Source organism: Callithrix jacchus, chromosome X (assembly GCF_049354715.1).
Source record: "Callithrix jacchus isolate 240 chromosome X, calJac240_pri, whole genome shotgun sequence".
NCBI classification, from domain to species: Eukaryota; Metazoa; Chordata; class Mammalia; order Primates; family Cebidae; genus Callithrix; species Callithrix jacchus.
This window is the reverse complement of record NC_133524.1, coordinates 46,012,704-46,035,661: the sequence shown is the minus strand read 5'-3', so window position 1 is coordinate 46,035,661 and position 22,958 is coordinate 46,012,704. Positions and strand designations below refer to the sequence as shown.

General features: G+C 35.2%; 1 protein-coding gene across 16 annotated transcripts in view; it reads right to left on the bottom strand.

The window, feature by feature from the left end:
- Positions 1–8,755: 8,755 nt before the first annotated feature.
- Positions 8,756–22,958, bottom strand: part of KDM6A (lysine demethylase 6A) — a 200,124-nt gene continuing 185,921 nt past the window's right edge. For 9 of the 16 annotated variants that reach the window (XM_035288981.3, XM_035288982.3, XM_035288984.3 and 6 more), the window contains 3 exons: positions 12,784–12,910; positions 10,757–10,927; positions 8,756–9,626 (listed from right to left, as the gene is read on the bottom strand). In XM_035288981.3, the coding sequence (XP_035144872.1) occupies positions 9,597–9,626; positions 10,757–10,927; positions 12,784–12,910 (328 nt within the window). In that variant the 3' untranslated portion in view covers positions 8,756–9,596. Of the gene's footprint in view, positions 9,627–10,280; positions 10,325–10,756; positions 10,928–12,783; positions 12,911–13,593; positions 13,739–22,958 lie in introns of all 16 variants that reach the window. The other 7 variants (XM_078363572.1, XM_078363573.1, XM_078363574.1 and 4 more) reach the window with 3 other exon arrangements.

Here is a 22,958-nt window from a genome sequence, read left to right as displayed (position 1 = left end):
TATCACATTTGCAAAAATCCAAATGTTTCATAATACATTCTGCTGTCAAGGCTGTGGGAAAAGTAGTCATGCTCACACATTGCTGGGGCGAGTGCAACAGCATACATCTACGAAGGGCAATATTGAGCTAAACTATATCTGCACACACTTTTGGCCTACCAATCAAACTTCTAGGACTCTACCTGGAAGATTAACCTCCACAAACACAAAACAATGTAGGTATAAGTCATTGCAACATTATCTGAAATAGCAAAAGATTGCAAACACCCCAAATGTCCATCATTAGGAAATGGTACATGCACACAACAAGCACCAATGAATTGTCGTGTGGCTTTTTAGGATACAGTCAATGAAAAAAATCAAGGTATCTACATATATAGAATGCTACGTCTTGTGTAAAAAAGGAGAAATAAGACTATATGTGCAAATTTACTTTTGGAAAAGAGAAATGGAAAGGAATTTTCCTAATGAGTTGTAAATGGTTACCTATAGATGGGAGGTGAAGGCAATTTGAAGGTGAAAGGACAAGTCTTCTGTGAAAGTACCTTTTAATATAATTTTGCATTTTGAACCACACAAATGTTATATATTTTGAAAATAAAGTTAAATCAATAGAAACAAGCCAAACATAATGTAGAAAAAAAATTTAAACCTCAAGTGTATATCAAAGTGGTAATACACAAAAGAAAATTGTCAATAACTTTTGAACACAGTGTTTCATCCTTAGTGGTATATATTCTAACAACCAAACAATTGCAGAGAAATCTCAAATATCAGTAGGTTTATGGTTGGTAATAATATTAGGTATTGTAATTTCAACATTTATATTTATTATAGAATAACAAATTAAAAATTCATGTTATTAGGAACCAAGACTTTGCACGTAAGAGGAGAAAAATAGAAAAGAAAAACCTGCAATATCAACTGTGAATTTAAAATACCAATATGAACTCAATTCATTTCATTTTTTATTTTTTTGATATAGGGTCTCACTCTGTCACTCAGGCTGGAGGGCAGTGACACGATCTCAGCTCACCGCAACCTCTGCCTCCTGGGCTCAAGCAGTCCTCCTACCTCAGCCTCCTGAGTAGCTGGGACTACAGGCACATACCACCACGCCCAGCTAATTTTTTAATTTTTTAAAATTTTTTGTAAAATATAGGGTTTCACCATGTTTCTCAGGCTGCTCTTGAACTCCTGGGCTAAAGCGATCTGCCTGCCTAGGCTTCCCAAAGTGCTGGGATTACAGGCATGGGCCACTGCACCCAGCCTCAATTTTTAAAAATAAAAGCTGTCCACAAAAAAAAAAAAAGAAAAGATTAGAAACAATGATACCACAGTAGCAAGACACACACTTAGCACACAGGCCTTGGATTCTAAATACCTTTATACACTTAAAAAAAAAAAAAAGAAATAAAAATCAAGATTCTTTGAGAAATGATCCCAGGGCTGAGACAGGGAAAACAGAAGGCAAGAAAGCCTGAGGCACCTTGTTGCTTTCCAGCAAAACTAGCTGATAGAGGGGTGTGTCAGAAGTGTCGACACAGAAACCAGCTTGAGACAATTTGAACATCAAAAAAAGTGTAATGACTGTAATTGATGGTAAAACATTCAAAAATCCATGAGTTTATGGTAATAGAGAGTATATCAGAGAAGAAAAATAATACTCTTCTTTAGAGAAGAGTACTAGTTAACACAGCTAGAACAATGTAATTAGAAAATTAGCATTTTCGGCCAGGTGAGGGGGCTCACGCCTGTAATCCCAGCACTTTGGGAGGCTGAGGCGGGTGGATCATGAGATCAGGAGTTCGAGACCAGCCTGGCCAGGATGGTGAAACCCCATCTCTACTAAACATACCAAAATTAGCCGGGTGTGGTGTCATACACCTGTAATCCCAGCCACTCAGGAGGCTGAAGCAGAACAATCGCTTGAACCGGGGAGGCGGAGGTTGCAGTGAGTGAACTAAGATCATGCCACTGCACTCCAGTGTGGGTGACAGAGGAAGACTCCGTCAAAAATAAAAAAAAAAGAAAGAAAATTAGCATTGTTCAAACCCCAATTCAGCCAAAAATGATCAGTGGGTTAAAATACAGAGTAAAATCTTGTTGAGGACAGGATATTTGCATGGTGCCAAAGTATCACCCTTACAATGACCTATTCCTAAAGTGAAAAATGTACCTGTACGGTGGAAATATCTGGCAGTCACTACCTTGACCAAATGATCAAACAACATCACAAACAGTGAGACAATCTGACATAATGTGCCTACTGATGGGACACAAATATCAGGTATACAACATCATCTATATGAAACCTCACCTAAGTTAAATGATACCATGAGGAAACAATAAGACAAATACAGAATGCAGGAGTCTCTACAAAGACAATGTCCTGGACTCTTAAGTCAATGTTTTGTTTTTTTTCTAAAAAAGGGTCAGTGGATTAAAAGAGACTAAACAGAAATAAAAACAAAATACGATGCACCTGTCTTGATTGTATCTTAGCTCTAAAAAAACAAAAGTCAAACAGACATTTTTGAGGACAACTGAGATTTTCATTTGAACTGAATATTTGACATTGGAATTACTCTTAGATATGTAATTACATTTTTAGCTTCTGCATTTTCACAATGTGCATGTTGAATATTTAGGGGCAAGCAACATGAAGTCTGCAACCAACTTTTAAATGGTTCTGTGAAAATAATTTTTAAAATGTGTTTATCTATAAAATGTGAAGAGAAAGCAAATATAAAAGAAGCCAGAAGCAAATGAATACATATGGTATGTAAAGTTCAAAAACGGTAAAAATAATTTCCGGTGTTAGAGGCCAGGCTGACATTACCTTTGTAGAAGGCATAGTCATAGGAAGGATGAAGAAGCAGGCCCGTGGGGCACTGGTAATGTTCTATTTCTTCATATGGCTGGTTACATGGGTGTTGGCTTTGCAATAACTCAAGCTATACTCTTATGATTTGTGCACTTTATGAATGTCAAATTTCAAAACAAAGTTTATAGAAATTAAGATTAAAAGCTCAAATAAAAATTTAAATATTCTGTCATGATTATTTAATGGGAATAACTGGAAAGCTGAATTGGGAGGGAAGAGGGGATAAAAAGGTAAGATAAAAGGAAGTGAGGAAAGGGAACCAGACAGAGGTGGAAGCAAGCCTAAAAGGCAAGTTTCAGAATGCTAGCATCTCGTGGCCTTTCCAGGTTAGCCTGATTACCTGCTGTTAGACACACAGCTCTTCCATGGGCTCTTATTCATAAATATTTCAGCAGACTGACCTTTTCTGGAGGAGCAGATGGAGATGGAGGCAGTCTTAAGAGAAATTATAATGCATAGACTACAAACTCCATCTTATCTAGAATGCCATATAACTTGCAGGTTCACCAATATTTTTAAACTATACAGGTTTTGTACACAGCAGTGTATTTTCAAATATTTGGTAGTTTTTTTTTTCCTGAAATGTTTGATGCATCAGTACCTCATGTAGTTTTGAACTTGCCCTCCTCTACCCAAATGTTTTAAGTAACTTAGCCCAGAAAATCTTGCTGATCATAGATCTGGGTACTGATTCCCATTTATTACACAGACTCTTCTCTACATACAGTTATCTCAAAAGTCGCATCCAACGACTACATTTCATAGAAAGATAATGGCATTTAAATCATTTGTATCTAGTTTTCTAAAGATAACATTCTCAGTTTCACTCTGTCAAATGTATTTTTCTTCCACAGTGAGCTGAAGTTAATGCTTAACTGCGATAAACTATATAAGCCTCCAAAATCAGTGTATTCACTTTTTCCTCTTTTCTCCATTCTCTTTAGTAGATGTTATATCTGGGCATTTTTGAAAGAAGGTGTGGTTCAGAGTATTGCGTTGTGTTAACCATACCTCGAATCTATTTGAAGTCATCTTTCTCTCACACACAGTTATAATTTAAATACATTAGCATAGTCCTTATGTTCATTAGAAATCTTTGTTGGTTTATATATTAAAACATACTTAATCACTTGGAATTAAACTACATGGCACTAAATGGTTTTAAAATCCTGAGAAAACAGTGACTACATTTTTTCAAATTGACACATTTAAAAACTTATTTTGAATATGTTACATCAGATTCCCATCTTACATGGGTAAATTGCAGTTGGACCAAGAGTTTAGGAAAATGCATATTAATAAAATCTCTACACTGTGAATATTCTATTCTTGTTCACTTTTTTCTTACATTTTTTTTTTCACCTGCCACTGCTTATTTTGAGAAAAACTCAGCAAACATCACTAAGGCTTAAAACCAGGAATTTCCCCTTTCTCTATCATTTCCATTTTCTGATTCATTCATGTATACAGGTTTACTGTGATAATTTATCACCTGTTTCAACCACTACTGTGGGTCCTAACACATGTAAACTCATCTGTCCTTTCCATTCTAAGAGTGCAAAAATCTAGGATAATGATGTTGGGAGGAGGTAAATGTGACTCCCAAAATGCTGCTTCTGAAGACAACTTAAACACCATTTTATAGCTGGTGCCTAGGCCAACTATTAATAATGCCTCATTTTAATCTTAAATGTGTCCTGATTTAGACTCTAAAAGATATTAGCTTAATTATACAAGTTTAAAGACATCTTAATCTTCTTAAAGAAATACTCAAAATGAAAAGGTTCTTCCAAACATTCCATTTCTGAGTGGAGTAAGCACTCAGAAATTCCTATTTCTCTACAGAGGTAGAATAATACTTACTCTGGAGTTGGATTGCTAGAGTTAGAATCCTGGCTTCACCACTTAACCATGAAACTGTGAGCAACTTACACAATCTCTCTTTGCCTCAGTTTATCTGTAATTATGGGAATAAAACAGTACTTAAATCAGTTTATTTCTATTAAGGATTAAATAGAATGTAATACTTATCACTGTGCTTTGCATAAATTCTCAGTAAATGGTAGGCATCTTTAGGCCACACTAAAAAAATACCATTCTCATTTTCATTTCCCTGTTCAACTGAAAGTATCTTTCCCTAAAAGCAAAAAACATCATATGGGTTGCTTTGATGTATGTTTACAAAGCTATTACTCTGTAAAGCATTTTAGGATAATGCTGCACAATGTTTAAAATGGGCGAGATCACCAAAGACCAACATAATTTCATATCTGGGGCTCCTGGGAAGACCGAACTGACCCGTCACTCTCAAACTCAATACCTTTTCCCATCCATAGCAATCAGGTTGTCATTCCACAGAACTCTGGCAAATGTCACCAACTGTATGGAAATCAATGGAATCCCTTTAATCCTCATTGCAGCATGCTGTGGTTATTTTTTCAAAAGACCTAGCTTGTCTACCACCACCATGGCTTCGTTTAAGCTTTCTTCTTTGCAGTCTGTCTGGCCTTTATGTGCTGTTAGCAGGTATTTGGTCCACCTTTCTCCTCACTTGATCCTGTATGATCTTACTGGCCTTAAGCACCACCTCAACGGACAGCCAGATACATACTTCTGGTCCAATCCCAATTCCAGACTAGCATATCCAACTGTAATCTCTAAGCAAATTAGATGTCCTACAGGCAGTTCATTATCTTCTGCCTCTAGAACTCCTCTATTTCTTATTCCAGTTATAAGCACGCTCAGCCAAATGGAAGGCATCTAGTTAATTACGTCTGTAGACTTTACTTCTGTCTTCTAAATCTTCTGCCCTTACTTTATCTTCATCATATCCAAAGTTCGAGCCCAAATCACCTGTTCCCATGAATTTCTATGCTTTACAACTATCCTGGCAGCAATGTAGAGGATAGAGGGAATCTGTTAAAACAGGTAGGAAGGCTACTGCAAATTCAATGCTCTTCTTTGGCTTAAATCCAGTGGCTGGTTCCATATTAACCACAGGGTAAAGTCTAAGCATCTCTTGGCCAAGGAAACTTTCCAACTTTGGGTCCTTCCTACTTTTGCAGTTCTATTTTAACACACCACCCCTTAGGCCAAACTACTATGTTTCCAGATCTTGTTCTGTAAGCTGTGATGATATAACCCCTGTTGCAATCCAAGCCCCCATACTACCTATATCTTCCAGGTTCTGCATATTTATATAAATCTTCCATCTTAGACGTGTGTACAGAGAGAAGGCAGGAATAATATCTTATTCATATTTGGTTTTCAGGGGATGCTAAATGAATATTGGCTGAATAAAAATCCATACAGCCAGGCACAGTGGCTCACATCTGTAATCCTAGCATTTTGGGAGGCCAAGGTGGGCAGATCACGTGGTCAAGAGATCGAGACCATCCTGGCCAACATGGTGAAACCACGTCTCTACTAAAAATACAAAAATTAGCTGGGTGTGGTGGCCGTGTCTGTAGTCCCAGCTACTCGGGAGGCTGAGGCATAAGTTACAGTGAGCCGAGATTGCCACTGCACTCCACAGCCTGGCGACTGTGAGAGAGACTCTTATCTCAAAAAAGAAAAAAAAATCCACACAATAACCTAAAATTCTCGTAATGAGGTTCTCTTTGAGAAACAGACTGAGTTAACTTGTAATATTATGTGACCTTAACTTTCAATTGGCCAATTACTTACTAATGTATTGAAAGACCTGTCAATTTACAACCTTGGGAAAGTAACTTAGATCTTATTTCAAAATGTAAAGCCCCTGTAATCCTAGCACTTTAGGAGGCCAAGAGGAACACCTGAGCTCAGGAGTTCAAGACCAGATTGGGCAACATAACAAAACCGGATCTCTACAAAAAATACAAAAGGTAGCCAGGCGTAGTGCAGTGTACCTGTGGTCCCAGCTACTCGGAGGGCTGAGGTGGGAGAACGGCTTGAGCCCAGGAGGTCGAGGCTGCAGTGAGCTGTGTCTGTGCCAATGCACTCCAGCCTTGGTGAGACCCTGCCCAACCCCCCAGCCCCAAGTTTTCAAAACTGATTTAAGATACTAAGTTCAATTGCTATACTGATGGTAAGTTCTTGTGTCCCTATTTAACTGATGGCAATGAGAAGAGAGTATGATTTACCACTTTCTGGATCACATCTCACTTTCTGGATTACATCTACTTTTTCTATGCACTGTGTGATCAGCTTTTTTTCTCTCAAATTTGTGTGCTAGGATGTAAACTTGTTTCATTATTAAGGCATCTAGATAGAGTGTGCGCCTTAATGGGACTGCCTATACAAACAGTAAAAAAAAAAGAAAAATTATTCTATGTCTTCTAAAAGCTTAAAAATGTAAATTGTATAGGATGTTCAATTGAAGATAAAAGCAGTTTACATAGGATTTCAATTATCTATTTCAGAGTAATGTTGATGTGTTTGATTTCTACTCCCTATCCTCTACACATTCAAAGACTAGGTTCCTGAATAAGTATTATTCTTGACATAGAATCCAAATATGAATTACACTAAATTTCTCTTAAATGTCATATAATTTATCTAAATGTCAGATAACTTATTCTCTTAAATGTCAGATAAATTAATCTTGGCAACAAACTATCTTAAAATCATAGAAAATAAGACATTGTGTCAGTAAGATAAACTAGAACAGGTTAGAAACCTTTAGGTAGAGCTTCAGCATTATGATAATCTTTGCTTCTTGATGGTTGGCCTGCAATTTTTGTTTGCAAATATGTTCGTCTTGAGTTATTCTCAATAATCTTTGGATAGGAGATTTTACAAGAAAACCACTTATTAGCGATTAAACATCCTGAATAGCATTTGGACAAGCATTCTTGCTCCATAACTAAAATAGATTTGGAATTCTTTCTTCTGAAATTATAAATGAGATGATTACTTCTAGTAGTCAATATTTACCAAATTATTAACTAATTGAAAAAAGTATCTCCATGCTTTCAACCTTCGAACTGTTTCTAAGAGGATAACATACTCTAAATCTGATTAATGCAATCAGCAGGGCATTTTACTAGATAGATTATAAGCTCTCTCTCTATATATGTATATTATTTATGGCATTATCTATGCTTCTTCACGAATGCTTGCTGGAAAATTCATACGGAGAACAGTATGATAAAATGAGAGTATGTGTCAAATGCTTCCAAAAATGGAGGTACAAATGCAAGGTGCTGTTATTATAAAATGAAATACTATCACTAACTAGCAGTGCCTTGTGAATGCTTAATATAGATGCTATATTTTACTAGTGATAGGGAATTTGCAGCACCCCTCCCGCAAATGATGTCATGCAAGCAAAAAAGCATGAGATTTCAAAATTGCCTAACGTTAAAAAATAAGTCTCTTAATTTATTTGCATTCTAAAATAGAGCCCTTCATCCTGAATCCCCTTTTCCATATAAAATGTCACTAAGTTATGTACAGGATTTGTCAAGCCCATATAACATTCCCTTTAAAATCTTAAGTTCAATCACTGTTTGTTTTCTACTATTATACTACATTTTGGCAGCAATTGTTTATTGGTCTGTCATTGCAGTAATTGCAACTTAACAATAAACCAGTCTGACATTTTAGGTCTTGAAGATACATACCATATATATTTCTTTAAAAATAATCATACTTTTTTTGTAAGCAATACTTTACAGTAGACACCTCAAAAATCTACCATAGATGTGAAACTTAAAACGAGAAAAATTTAAGTTCTAAATATTTATACATATATATCCAGATTTCTATATATATTATATATACATACATAAGTATATATAAAATATATATAATCAGATTTCAAAAATGAACAAAAACTGGGCACTGTACATAAAGTCCTTTTAAAACTCAAACAATAGAAAACTCTTTAAACATTAAACAATTTTAATAAAAGTTTCTGTACAATGCTAAGCAGTTTTATTTACACATAGAAAATGTAATAGGAGTAGTGTTTGAAATTACAGAACTCCTTAAAATTTCAATGGCAGGTAAATCTGGAAAAAATAACAGCATTCCATTCACAAATATTTTCAAGCAATAAATATGTATTTATAAATAGTGTAAATTTACATCAAGATTAGAAACAAAAATCACAAATCTGAAGTTTATTCCTTAGTCTATGTGCAATCCATTACCTTTGTGACTTGGCTGTTAATTTTTTAAATGTTTTATTTAGGAACCAAAAGTGTAACCATCATGGTCTCAAAACAAGACAGAAAAACATAAAAGCAGTAAAAAAGTGTCTTAGCTAACTTTTCACATTAAAAAAAAGTTGACCAAAGAAAGACTTAAAATTGCTAACTACCTTACAAAGAAATGACCAGCTAGGCTAGTATTTTTTTTCCAAGGAAAATTCTGAAGGGGGAGAAGACAGATGAAAACAAATTCATCAGCCCAGAAATAGAGAAATATAAAAGAGGTTGTCTTCAAGTCAGTAGTCTGTATGATGTTGCCAGTTTTGTCAGATATATACAAAACATGGAAATTATTATTTTTTTCTGAAGTACAGCTGATCAGCCTTGTGAGATCCTGGAGTAGGAGCAGTACTCTCTCCTGTCCAGTTGGTTGACACTCCGCACTTGGAAGGTTGCATAGACAACAGTTTTCAGCCAGCAGCCTTACGAGATAGCTACAAAAACCAGTGGTGCAGAACTGGGTTGTTTCCTGAATAGCAGAAAAGGTCTCATTTAATGTCCATGGAACAATATCAAGATGAGGCGGATGGTAATGGAGGAGCCTGAAAATAAAAGTAAGATGGGTTATTTTGGTATACAAATTGTTAATAGCTCATGGCTACAAAAATATAGTTTGCTTATGAAGTTAGGGGAAATAACTCCCAAGAAAGTTCAACAGCCTGCTATACAACATAAAAGCACAACCTACCTTACTATCTCCCATTCGGCCAATTTTCCTAAGAGTCTAAGACCATTGTCCTACTCAGAGTACTTGCAGTTTCCTATACTTCTTCACCTAAAACTCTTGCAATGTTATTAAGTTTACCATTTTTTAAGATTGCTTAAAAAGGGGGGGGGCTTCTTGAAAAATAATTTAACAGATTACAATTTCACTAGTGATTGCCTTCAGAATCTATCTCAGCTAGATAATATATTTTGTTCAACATATTCCAGATAATTTTCTTCTTCAGCAATCCTGAAGACCATTTAAGAGAAAATATCAGAAACAAAATTTCAAAAAGTTAGTTTCTGATCACATATGTGTGGGAGACAAGTACTGGAGAAAATCAACAATTCATAAAGTATCTCTGTGTTTCTATTCATAAAGCTATTGATCTGCTAGAGTAAAATGCTTTCCCCAAGCATCTGCTGTCTGAAATTAAAAACTGTGTGCAATTTATAAGTATACTTGAATTTCATAAGGTTATATAACATACCAGGAAGTTAAGCTCCATCAAATATTCCCATGAGGTTAATACTTCTGGCAAGGACAAAATTTTAAACAAATACAATTAGCTCTAAAAGCAGAAGTGTATTTAAAAGCACACTTACTGATTCATTTTGTGGGCTCTAATAACCTACATACACAAACATTTTATCAACCGAGATAAAATGACATAAAGGATGATAGTGTTTTATCTAAAGCACACAAAGATTTTTAAATGTAATTGTTGTAAAATCATTTAGGCTGGTCTCACCCAGAAAGAAAAGTAAAAATGATATATGCCAATTTTATAGGAATAAATACTTGGAAATGGAGGGGGGAAAAGATATGAATATACCCTCATGCAATATGTAATGAGCCAAAGGAAAACTTAAAATATTTCATTACCTCCTACTTATCAGGTGGCAGAACAAACACTGCTGCTTCATAACCCAGTTAACTATGTACTCACATGTTGATTTGACTTACTAATGTAAATTGGTCATAAACTTGCATCAGGTCCTCCATTTTGTACTGTTCTAGCACCACAAAGTTTTCCAGGTTTCCGCTTGTTTTTCGTGCACAATCTTGGCAATGTACTATGTAGGTCTTTCGTGAATTACTCTCATTTGTGACAAAAAGCAGATTAAAAACCTCTACCTGTTTTATACAAGAGAAATATGTATTCAACAGAGATGGTGGTATTTACTGTACTGCTTTAGTATAATCATGAAATTCTACTTGAATGAAATTGTGAACAGTGATCTCTGGTTAAGAGTAGGTGGTAAGAAAAACATGGCTGTGTTTGAGAATCTTTAATAGACCAGGTTTATTTTGCACCAAATCCAAAGACATGGGTGGAATGCATATTTAGGGGAGTAATCAAAGGGGGAATGACATACTCATGACAACCACCAGCAAAGCCCAGTTCAAAAGTTTGATAAAGGTCAACCTATTTTTAAATCCAAAACACTAGTATACAATCAAATGTAAGTGATCATTTTTATGTATTCATGAGTACAACATGATTTTAGAAATAATACCTCTGTCTTCTACAGAAAGATTGATGAATCGCTAAGGTGTAGGTAGCATAAGGAACAACACACCTAACTGGAATCTATCTATCTCCTAATGACTTATTTTGGTTAGGTCATACAACATTTAAAAAGTCGATGGATTCAATCATTTCAAATAAAGGTTGACATTAGAATTACAGAATTTCAAGGTTTGAAATGGACCATCAATATCCTGTCTTTGACTTATCCTTGAGTTTCTTCAGTGACAGAAAACTCTTATGACCCCATGTCTTCTTTGAACAATTAACTACAATCCCAGAGAGTTCACTATGTTATCCATTATTGTCAACAGGCAGCAATATGAACCTAGTGACCTGAGCTAGAAAGTTGGTGAGCGTTCTTCAACTTGTACTTCTGCTTCTGCTATTTAATGAGGTGTCTTGCTGATTTTACCCTCTAAATATTTTTTGAGATTATTTCCCTTCTTTGATATTCCCATTTCCAGGTTCTAGTCTAGATAACAACTCTTAAGACCACTGTCACAGCTTATATCGCTGTCCTTTCCAACCACTTTTCTCCCTGAAACACTTATCTTACCCTTAGTTGCCTGCTCAAAACCTTTTAATGGCTTCAATGACCTCAGAATATCAAATTCCTTAAAACCATTCAAGATGTGCTACAAATTACATGCCACCTAGACTTATGAGTAGAATTGGCAGTCTGTGTCCCAGCCAAATTGGAACACATTCAATCTTTTCTAAAACCATTCCATTTTCCCATTTTCTTCTTGTTCCTATAGTCCATGACAGCCTATCTCTGATTCCCATCACTTTCTTAGCCTACTGATACACTCTTTTTTTTCAAGGGTGGACTCAAATGCTAATACTTTTGTGAATTCTTATGCCAATACAACAAGAAAAAATTAGGTCACTTTTCCCCTCAGTGTTTTTATAACGGTAAGTCCAATTTCACATTCATCAGTCTCAAGTACATTATAATTAGTTGTTTATAATCTGTACGCTCCAAGTATAATTTAAGCTCCTTCATATTCATAGCAGCCACCACATCTTTGTTCCTACACCTCTTGCAAGCCTTGGCAACAGAAGATTCACAAATGTATTGTGAATTGCACCAGAGAGGACTGAACATAGATCTGCCTATACTGAACCACACATCCAGTTTATTGACATCTGTGTATATCTAGATTGTTCCCAGTTTAAAATCTCAGACTAAACTTGCTGATTCTCATCTGTTGAAGATCTACCACAAAAATGACTCTGTAGTAGATACTTTTAAGGTTATTAATTAACAGTGAAATATTGTTATTATCACACTAAGTTTTAATACAATGGCTAACAACAAAGTTGAATCCAATGTTGATTACTATAAACTGCATTGCATAAAAGTATAAACAAGTTTTAAAAAAATAACTAAAGAGAAACCAAAAGTAGAGAGGGCAGAGGCTTTATAAAACAACTGTGGATAAGAACAATTACTTACTTCACAAATGCTACAGTAATGAGCTGGTTCTTCTTTTGTCCGCCCATGCCATATAATCTCTTTTCCTGCAGCGATGAGAGCTTCCCTCAATGTTTGGCATTGCTTCAGAGTTCTTAGAAGACAATACCTATTGTGGGGGAGAAATTATTTGTGACCAGCAACTGAATATTGAATATTTTTAGCATAAAAGATATACTAACTGGAAATAATGCCAAGAGACTTGACTCTAATGTCTATGATTTCATAATTTTTCTTTCATCAATTTATCAATTATTCTCAGATTTAGAAAAAAAGCCAATGTTCAGCAGGCCTGAAAACTATTAAAACATTTAAAATTGAGAAAATTGATATTGGATATCAACATATAATCGTCTTAATATATAAAAACTAACTCCCTGCTTAAAATGTGAGTTGCTAATTTTGGCTCTTATTTGGGCAAGTCAGTTAACCTCTCTGGGAGTCAATTGCCTTATCCTTGAAATAAGGGGTGTGAATTCCAGGTCTGAACTGCTATGATTCTAATAAGGCAGGAAGGCACATTATTTTTTTTATCAGCGCTACCTAAACACTCATTAACAGCATCATCTGTACAGCTGCTTTTGAAACTCAAGTCTATAAGCAGAAAATATATTTATGAATTTAGTTACTAGAGGATACGATATTCATTTAACTATAATAGTAAAGAAAAAAGTATGTCTTCATTTTATCTTGAAGGTAACAGTAGAATTCATTCATATTAACATAATTGAACTTTTCTTATACCTTTTCTAAACTCATACTTAGGATGCTAACAACATAGTAAATTCTCACAATTTGTACTGATTCTCTTATAGTTTTCTGTCATTACTTGGAATTCTTTGCTGAATTCTCTTACTCTCCTGTGAATCTTAGTGGCTCAGGTTCTCCATTCGAATGGAGAGGTTGAACTAGATGATCTGTAACGCACTTTTCAGCTCTAAAATTCGGAAACAATGAAAATATCATAAAGTTTAGCAACTGAACGTTGTCTTGAAAGCAGAGATCTTATCTATTTTATTCCTGCTATCTACTTATCTACTCACCACCTAGGATAGTGCCTAGCATACAGTAGCTTAATCAATAAACAACTAAAATTCAAATTATAAGTAATAAAACATTTAATATACCTTATTATTTCTTTGCTATTTTATAAGTTACTATGTTAAAATATGGTTATTTATTAGAACGCACGTATATTAATCCGGCAGTGGGTGGGGAGGCGGGGAATGACTAAATCTTTGTAAAACTTGTTAGCTTATTTAAAAAACATAAAACAATATCAATTTCATAGTTGTAGGCCAATTCCTTAAGTATCATATTCAAAGATGCACTGTCAGCTTGACTTCAACAATTCTTACATATTTAACTTATTTAGAAACAAAAACAATGCTTTAGACCAGTGGTCCCCAACCTTTTTGGCACCAGAGATCAGTTTTGAGGAAGACGAGTTTTTCAACAGACCTAGGGGGAAGGGCGGGGGGAAATGGTTTCGGGATGACACTATTCCACGTCAGATCACCAGGCATTAGCTTCTTATAAGGAGCGAGGAACCCAGATCCCTTGCATGTGCAATTCACAATAGTGTTCCTGCTCCTATGAGAATCTAATGCCACCGCTGATCTGAAAGGAGGTAGAGCTTAAGTTGTAATGCCAGCTTGCCTGCTGCTCACCTCCTGCTGTGCAGCCCGGTTCCTAACAGGCTAAGGACTAATACTGGTCTGCAGCCCAGGGCTTGGGGATCCCTCCTTTAGACTGTGGTTGTGTGTCAAGACTAGGGCAGCTATCGGTGGTATGTATGCATGCCTGTAAAGGGTGCCAGGGAAGGTAGCAAGTAAAAATTTAGAACATGGAAAAGAGAGAAGAATATAATTCAGACTCTGCCTCTAGCTTTTGAACAGTACCTGCTCCTCTCTTTTTCCCTCCTCATGTCCCATACAACACTTCTAAAGGTACAGATATTACTGAACAAGTTTTCCAAGTAGGGCTTCAAAATAAGGTCTCTTATAGGAAAATATTGCCTAAAGCTCTGTAGTCATTGGAAGACTTCAAACTCAACTATCCTGACACATGGCCAAACAAAAATAATATAATAAAAGTAAATAAAAAATAGCCAGACAGGAGCTATGTATTTGCTATTTCACATACATTATGCCAAGTAAGCCTCCTAACTTGTGGAGAAAGGTTATCTCTATCTTGCAAATGGGAAAGCAGGAGTGCAGAGAAGTTAAGTTTGTCTGTCATAAAGCTATTTAAAAGTGGCTGAGCTATGAGTTTTTAAAAGAAAATCTCGAGCTTCCCCTTACTATCTCACATTGTACCCTTCTTTTTGATCTCTTCTCACATATTATTCTCACCCACTCCCCTTCTTTTCTTGTGAAGATGAGATTCTTGGTTGGGCTCAGGAAGCACAATTTTTCCAAACACAGAGCCTTGGTTCTGTGGAATTATCAGGCTACTCGTTACTCAGCAGATAAATTTTCATCTTCAATGACTACTTTGGCAATTAGACTGTAGTTTACAATGTATTGTTAGCTTGGTAGTTTCATCTTAGAAAAAGGCAGTATACCTCTGACCCCTACAAATAACTAGGGGTCAGAGATAAGGTTGCTAAGAGTAAATACTAAGCCATAAGTAGTCAGTCTGCTTCTGAAATAAATTCTGCTCCAAAATTTACATTTTATATTTTGTGTGATACCAAAATCTTAGGAAACTGACAGTTCGATTTATCTTATCTGACGATGAATAACAACATTGTGATTTCTCCTTGCCTTTACTTTTTTAACATGGAAAATTTTTGCTCCTCCTTATTTTCAAAAGGCAGCACTTGGAACAGAAGAAGAATTCAGAGAGATAGAGATTCTTAAGGAGTCCACAGTAATGAGCATATCCTAAAGAAAAGACGTGATTCAACTGAATGATAGGGAAAAATGGAAAGTAAAGTGATTTAGGGAAAGGATCCTAGTAAAGAAACAGATATAATATTTAGGACCTTACAGTAACCTGTTCTGCTTTATTAGCTCCAGACAGATTTTATACAAAGACAACATTTAAGTACATTAACAAGCTAAAAAATTAAAGCTAAACAAAATCAGCGTTCTCATTTCCTCTTAATTTTAGTTTTGCTGAATTTCTATAAGTTTACCTTATGGTAATTAAGAATTCAATTTGCTAAAAACAGAAGAATAAATCATTTGCAAAAGGTATAAACACACAGAAGATGGAAAATAATATTTGCATACGTGCACTTTAGAATCAGGGCCAAAAATGATTTTAGCAGCTATAAAAGCAGGAAATTCTTTGACATTTAAGGATCACTACTGGTTTCAGGACCCAATCCCCGTTTTTGGCTGTTTGGATGAAAGACTACACAAAAAGGCAGGGGATAAAGGAAGTTCTAGAATGGAAGAAAACCATGAGGAAAAGGCTGATTGAGGGCTTGGCATATTTGAGGTTATATAACTAGAATCTAATCCAACCAAAAAGTGATCTGCAAAGATGAAGCTTAAAGAGCAATAGAATTTTAGAAAACAACTTCACACAGGGAATCGAATGAAAATCCACTTGCAATATTGGAACAAGAAAATTGGATAAAATAATATGTAGACAAATTATCGTGAGCCTTATTTATAGGCAATTAATGTACAATATATTCATAAATCAAGGACATTAGGCAAAAAATAAACAGTATGCTATGGATACTAAAAGGAGGGAGAGATCATCTTCAGGTGAGGGGAGGTAGAGAATCACAGAAGTTTTCATATAGAAGTTGAAATTTCTGAATCAATTTACAGAGGTGGTGGAAGGCACATTCTGTACAAAAAGAATGCCACAAGAAGGTTGTATGGGGGCTTCTTTAGGGAACAAACAACTGTTCTTACAAGATTTTAATCTTAGTGTGAGGATTCTGGGGCAGGAAATAATAGGAATGAAGCCATACTATTATTACATTACATCAAAGTTAAGACAACACTGGGGGTTACTCTGACATTCTAATGACAATGTGACTCAGTTTCCAAAGTAAGTTACCACATGTCAATGTGGAGATAGATAAAATATGGGTTAACTTGGCATTGTACTTTTAAATGCTTTACGGTAACCATCTCAGCCACTGAGATGTACATAACAAATTAGCCAACACCAAGAGGTGCCTTGCTCTACCCAGTTTCCCTTACTGAAAGAGCCATGCAGGAAAAACAAGCCAACATGTGAGCTCTCTTGCCATTTGTCACTCCAGGACTGTGTTCTCCTAGGACAACAGTGGGTATATGAATGTCAATAAGGCATCTAACAGTTTTATTTACACCAACCACATGGCTGAAAATCAAGGTCTCAGTCAATAAAATACTTATCTTAAGAACTTTAATCTTCTAGATGGAAAAATAGAAAGCATGCAAGCAAATATATATTAATCATGATAATACATTTGTAGAATTTTTATATTTTGTTTGGTCAATGTTATCAAAAAGCATTATATATCAAACCCAACAGAGTATTAGAAGACCACCAGGACTAAAGCACTAGGATTAATGCTAATTATGGACTGGTCTTTATGGCTATACCATTACCTATGCATACTGTTGGAAAAATCTTGGTCCATTATTAGGTCAAATGAGTGTGGACTAAAGAGTTTTATAACACCGTATCTATCCATTTAAAAAAGGGAATCAAAGAGAAAAGAGAGTCAATACTTATGAGTTTGCTTTAATTTACATTTTAAAATTCTGTGTTTGTGATAAAGTGTATTTTATGTAGGTAAGGTAATAAGCTATAATGTATGTGAACAAATACATTATAGCTTAGAAATAAAAGGGAACAAAAAAATTCTTAGTTCTAAAAAAGACCTAACTTGTCTGATAAGATTCACTAGGCACCATGAAAAAGGTTCCCACAGTTCTTCGCATAGAGCTCTGAAGACGTATTTTAATAAGAGTTCCAGGTGATTCTTCTGATCAGCAAGTAAGAACCAATTCAGTCTCTTACTTTTTAAGTGTCAAAATTAAAACCAGTATCTCAGATTTGCAGCATATTTTTCAATAGACACTGATAAAATATCAACTTCAGAAATCACTGCATTTTTAGGATTAGAGCCTTTAAGAGACCATAGAAAGAGCTGTAGAGTGGGCAAGAGCACATTCTATACCTAAACTGTCTGGTTCAAATTCCAGCTACACATTTTTTACTGTCCATGACTCAGTTTCCTCAGCTGTAAAAAGATAAAATATGGGTTAACTTGGCATTGCATTTTTAAATGCTTTATGGTAACAATCTCAGCCACCGAGATGTACATAACAAATTAGCAAACACCAAGAGGTGCCTTGCTCTACCCAGTTTCCCTTACTGAAAGAGCTATGCAGGAAAAACAAGCCAACATGTGAGCTCTCTTGCATTTGTCACTCCAGGACTGTGTTCTCCTAGGACAACAGTGGGTATATGAACAGTGGGATATTTAACTTATAATGCTGTTTTAAGGATTACATATGTGATACAAAATGTTTAGATTTGTGCCTGGCAGTTACTACTCAATCAATGTTAATTATTTGAACTTGACATGTCAAATTCCTAAACTGCATTAAAATAATAATATAATTACTAAATTAATTTGAAAAAATTGTATGACGAATGCCAACTCAAAGTATAATAGTTAACACACCAAAAATAAAATGAAACAAGGTTATTCAAAAGGTGTTTAGTCTAGATTCTATTAGGTAAGGGTTTTTCAATCTCAGCACTATTGGTATTTAGAGCTGGGTAACTCTTTGTTGTGAGGAGCTGTCCTGCGTACTGCAGGATGTTTAGCAGCATTCCTAATCTCTACTCAAAAAAGCTAGTAGCATCTCTCCCACCCAAGTCATGATATTGCCATATGTCCCCTGGGAAAGGAAAGCAGGGGGAGGAAAAACTGTACACATTTGAGAACCACTATACTAGGTCCGAGAATATTAACCTACTTAAAAAAAAAAGAAGGTAACTGGGGTTTCTATAAACGAAAATAATAATTACAACTACCATTTCCTGAATGCTTATCCTATGCTAAGACTTGCATGATAGTCATAAAAGCTCTATTAGAAAGAGTATTATCTCCATTTTTCAGAAGAGGAAGTAAAGACGAATAGGTTTAGTAATTTGTCCACAGTGCTCCAGTCAATAAATGAAAAAGCTAAGATATGAAGACAGATTGGATTACAGAAAACTACACAGTGCTGACCTTCCTGTAATATTTTACTGGGATATTAAATAGTGTAGATTCTAAGAAAAATAAAAAAGGATGGGCAAATAATGCAAATAATGAATACACAGCGATCACATATACACAGAAGGCAGAGAAAGCACATATAACGTTAATACTGTACATATAAGATGGCACATTTAAAAACTGAAATACTGGCCAGGCATGGTGGCTCATGCCTATAATTCTAGCACTTTGGGAGGCCGAGGCAGGAGGATCCCTTGAGCCCAGGAGTTGAGACCAGCCTGGGCAACATAGGGAGACCCTTTTTTTTTTTTCCATTTAAAAAAAAAGACCATTTTTTTTTTTTTTTTTCCATTTAAAAAAAAAAAAGGTGGCCAGGCGAGATGGCTCATGCCTGTAATCACAATACTTTGGGAGGCCAAGGCAGGCAGATCACAAGGTCAAGAGAGAGAGAGAACATCCTGGCCAACATGGTAAAACCTCATCTTTAACTAAAAATACAAAACTTAGCTGGGTGTGGTGGCGTGCACCTGTAGTGCCAGCTATATGGGAGGCTGAGGCGGGAGAATGGCTTGAATTTAGGAGGCGGAGGTTGCAGTGAGCTGGTGTCACTGCTCTCCAGCCAGGTAACAGAGTGAGAATCTGTCTCAAAAAAAAAAAGATAAAGAAAAAATGTAGAAACAGTGCTTTTATAAGATGGTCAAAAGAATGACAAAATAATATGACAAGAAATTAAGTTTGTGAGGAGTGGTTTTTAATGGGCTTGGCACTGTTGAAATTTAAGAATTTATTTTCAACCATTGGCTTATATGTTATTGGTATTTTTAGAATGTATTGTCTGGCAGATTACAGGGGATTAAGACAAATGAATGTGTATCCTGAAAATTAACTTTCTGCTCCTCAGTATACTATTTAACATGCTCCTCGTAAATCTAAGACTTCCTAATATTAAAGTTTTCAGAGGAAAATGCACTCTTTGGCATTCTGTTTTTAATGTATTTTAAAATTTATTAAACTACTTATCATGATGATTTAAGTGGAACTCACAAAGTTGCTGGTGAAGAAACCAAAGTTTCCAATGTATTGAAAACATATTACCATTGCATTAATTTGACAACAGTCTAACATGACTGTAACAACTTGTAGCACATTTGTTGGGGTCGACTGTATCAACTGCCCCTATAAGTCTATTTATTCTGATAGCCTGTTGTCTACAGGAAAATCTCATCAGTACCAACAGTTTGCAGAGCTCATCTCCTCCACTAACACTTGATTCCTTTCAAGGGTCCTGCTAAAAACAAATATTTCAGTGGTAAAACAAGGAATGTATAAGTCCTATTGAAAATGAAGCAAAGAGTCTTAGGACTGTACAAAGAGAAAACAAAATATAGGCCAAAGTACTGTATCACAAATATCTTAAAATGGGAAACATGAATTTGCAGAGGGTCTCATTTAAATCAACCTACCAGTTGTAAAATTAAAACCACAAGATAAAAAACATATACTATGACATACACAGATTAAAAACTAATAATAATCTCCTCACCCCTAATTTTAAGCTTTAAAATTGCCTTTTTAGTAAAACTTAACTTACTCAGGACCCACTAATGAAAATATCTCTGACACAGTTTATACTGGTGTGAGGCAGGAGTTTAACAAAAGGAAGTATCATTAGTAGTTCTTGTCAAAAATTTACCCCAAATAAAATTACGAGAAAACAAATCCAAAATGTAGAACTCTGCACAACACAAAGGTCTGCTATCTTCAAAAAGAAAACGTCATTTAAAAAGACTTTCATAAGTTTAAAAGAAAGAAGATACAATGACTACATATTCAATCAAATGTGAACCTTGATTCAATATGGATAAGGGTGGTAGAGTGAGCAGAGGCAAAAGCTTAAAAAAAAAAAAAACAAAATTTTTGGATAGTTGGGAAAATCTAAATGTGGACTGTGTATTAAATGATACTATGGAATTTCCTATTTCCTAGATATGGTAAATGGTATTACAGGTAGATACATAGGAGAACCACCTTTTCTTAAGATGCAGGACGAAGTATTCAACGTATGTCACAATGTCTGCAAATTACTTTTTCATACAGCTTACATGAAAAAGCACATGCAAGCATGTGAGCGTATATGGAGACTGCTAAATAAATGTGGCAAAAACTTAACTGATGAATCCAGATGAGGTTACACAGGTATTTACTGTACTACTCTTTCAAAGTAAAAGTTGGAGGAAAAAGTATAAACAAGTTGGGGAGGAAAGCAGTGATGTGTTATATATGTAAATTTTACATTTTTTAAAGGAGAATAGATATATTAACATAGAAAAACTGTCATAGTTCAATGAATTAAAGGAGGTCAGTACCCTTGATCTTAAAGTTTTCTTTTATTCATTTCTTTGTGTGGGCACTGCTCTACTTTAAAAACAGTTAATGGTTGGGAAAACTCAATAGCTAATACCTTAGCAATGATTGCCTATCAGCCAGCTAAGGGCTATGAATGTATTATCTCAGACTCCTTTTCTAAGCAATAGAACCATATATCCATCTAGCTGCTATTTAACAGAAATTTCAACTTAAATCTTGTAGGAGGAATTCAAGTTCTGCATGTCTAAAGCTAGCCAAGTTGGTAATCATCATTTTCTACACCCAACTCATTTCTTCATCTCCAATTTCATCACCAAGCACAAACGTTCCACTGTCTGGCCCCTGCTGAAGTCCAGCAATACAGACTTCTCCCTCAACTCCACCACCAAGCAATCACCAAGTGTAGTCTATTTTACCCTATAATATTTGTCTCTCCTTTTGTCTGAACTGCAGCAATTATCTTCTGATTTATGCTTATAAATTTTCTGCCTTCCATTTAATGTTTCATCTTGCTAAGTGATCCAACAAGTAAAAATTTGACCATTATTTAAAATATTAAATAACAATAAAGTCTTCTCATTGGCAGCCATTGCCAATATGAAGTCTACCTGAAATTTTTAGCAACAAAAGTTTAAATCTATCTTCAGCTAATATGATCTTTGTGAAGTTGATTTCATCTCATTATTCAGGGCTAAGAAGAAAACTCACACTCTCAGACCAGTTAAGCAAAAGTAGCACTCTGACCTTTCCTCCTCCCAAATATTATTGTATTTTATCTTATTCATATAAATAAATTATTCATATAAAATAATTATACTGTTTTTTCTTGTTCTACTAGAATTTAAGTCTCCAGAGGACAGAAATTTCATTTTAAATGCTGGTATGTCTATCATCAGTGCCTAGAATAGTCTCTGGCATGGAGTTTGTTTTCAAACATTTGTTGATTGGGATTTATTCTACATAAATCCTAAATATATTTAGGAAACTGGGAACAAATGACAGGTAGACTTCAGGCCATTTTGTAAATAACTTTCAAGAATTACAGTGAGATGAAAAGAATATTTAAGAAGTCACTGGATGACCATAAATCATGAATATAGATGCGATTACTGTATCAAGCAGGAGCTGATTACGTGACCTTAAAATCCTTTCTAATTATAAAATCCTAATCTACCCATAATGTAATGAGTTACTTTCAGTCTATATAGCTGTTAGATAAATGGTTTCTATATTGACTACCTTTAAGTGATCTAATGACTTAGCATCTAGTTTATGACTACCTCCAACTTACTAACCTTCAGTGGCTTTAGGTCATTTTTATCTCAAAAAAAAAAAAAACCACTGAACTTGCTATTCAGGGTAAAGTACCATTCTGAAGTATAACAGGATAAATGGAGAGACAATTCCCCACCCCACTATAAATTATATTTATGGAGAATATGGTACCTAAGATCCAATGCTGTAAAGAATTTGTACATTACTTGCTATGATTTGGTATTGGTCCTTTTTGTCTCCCCTATCCTTCTACCCATGACTAGATAAAACGGTGCAATTGAGAAAAGGCTGTGTTATAAAATAATTCATAGGCATGTTACAT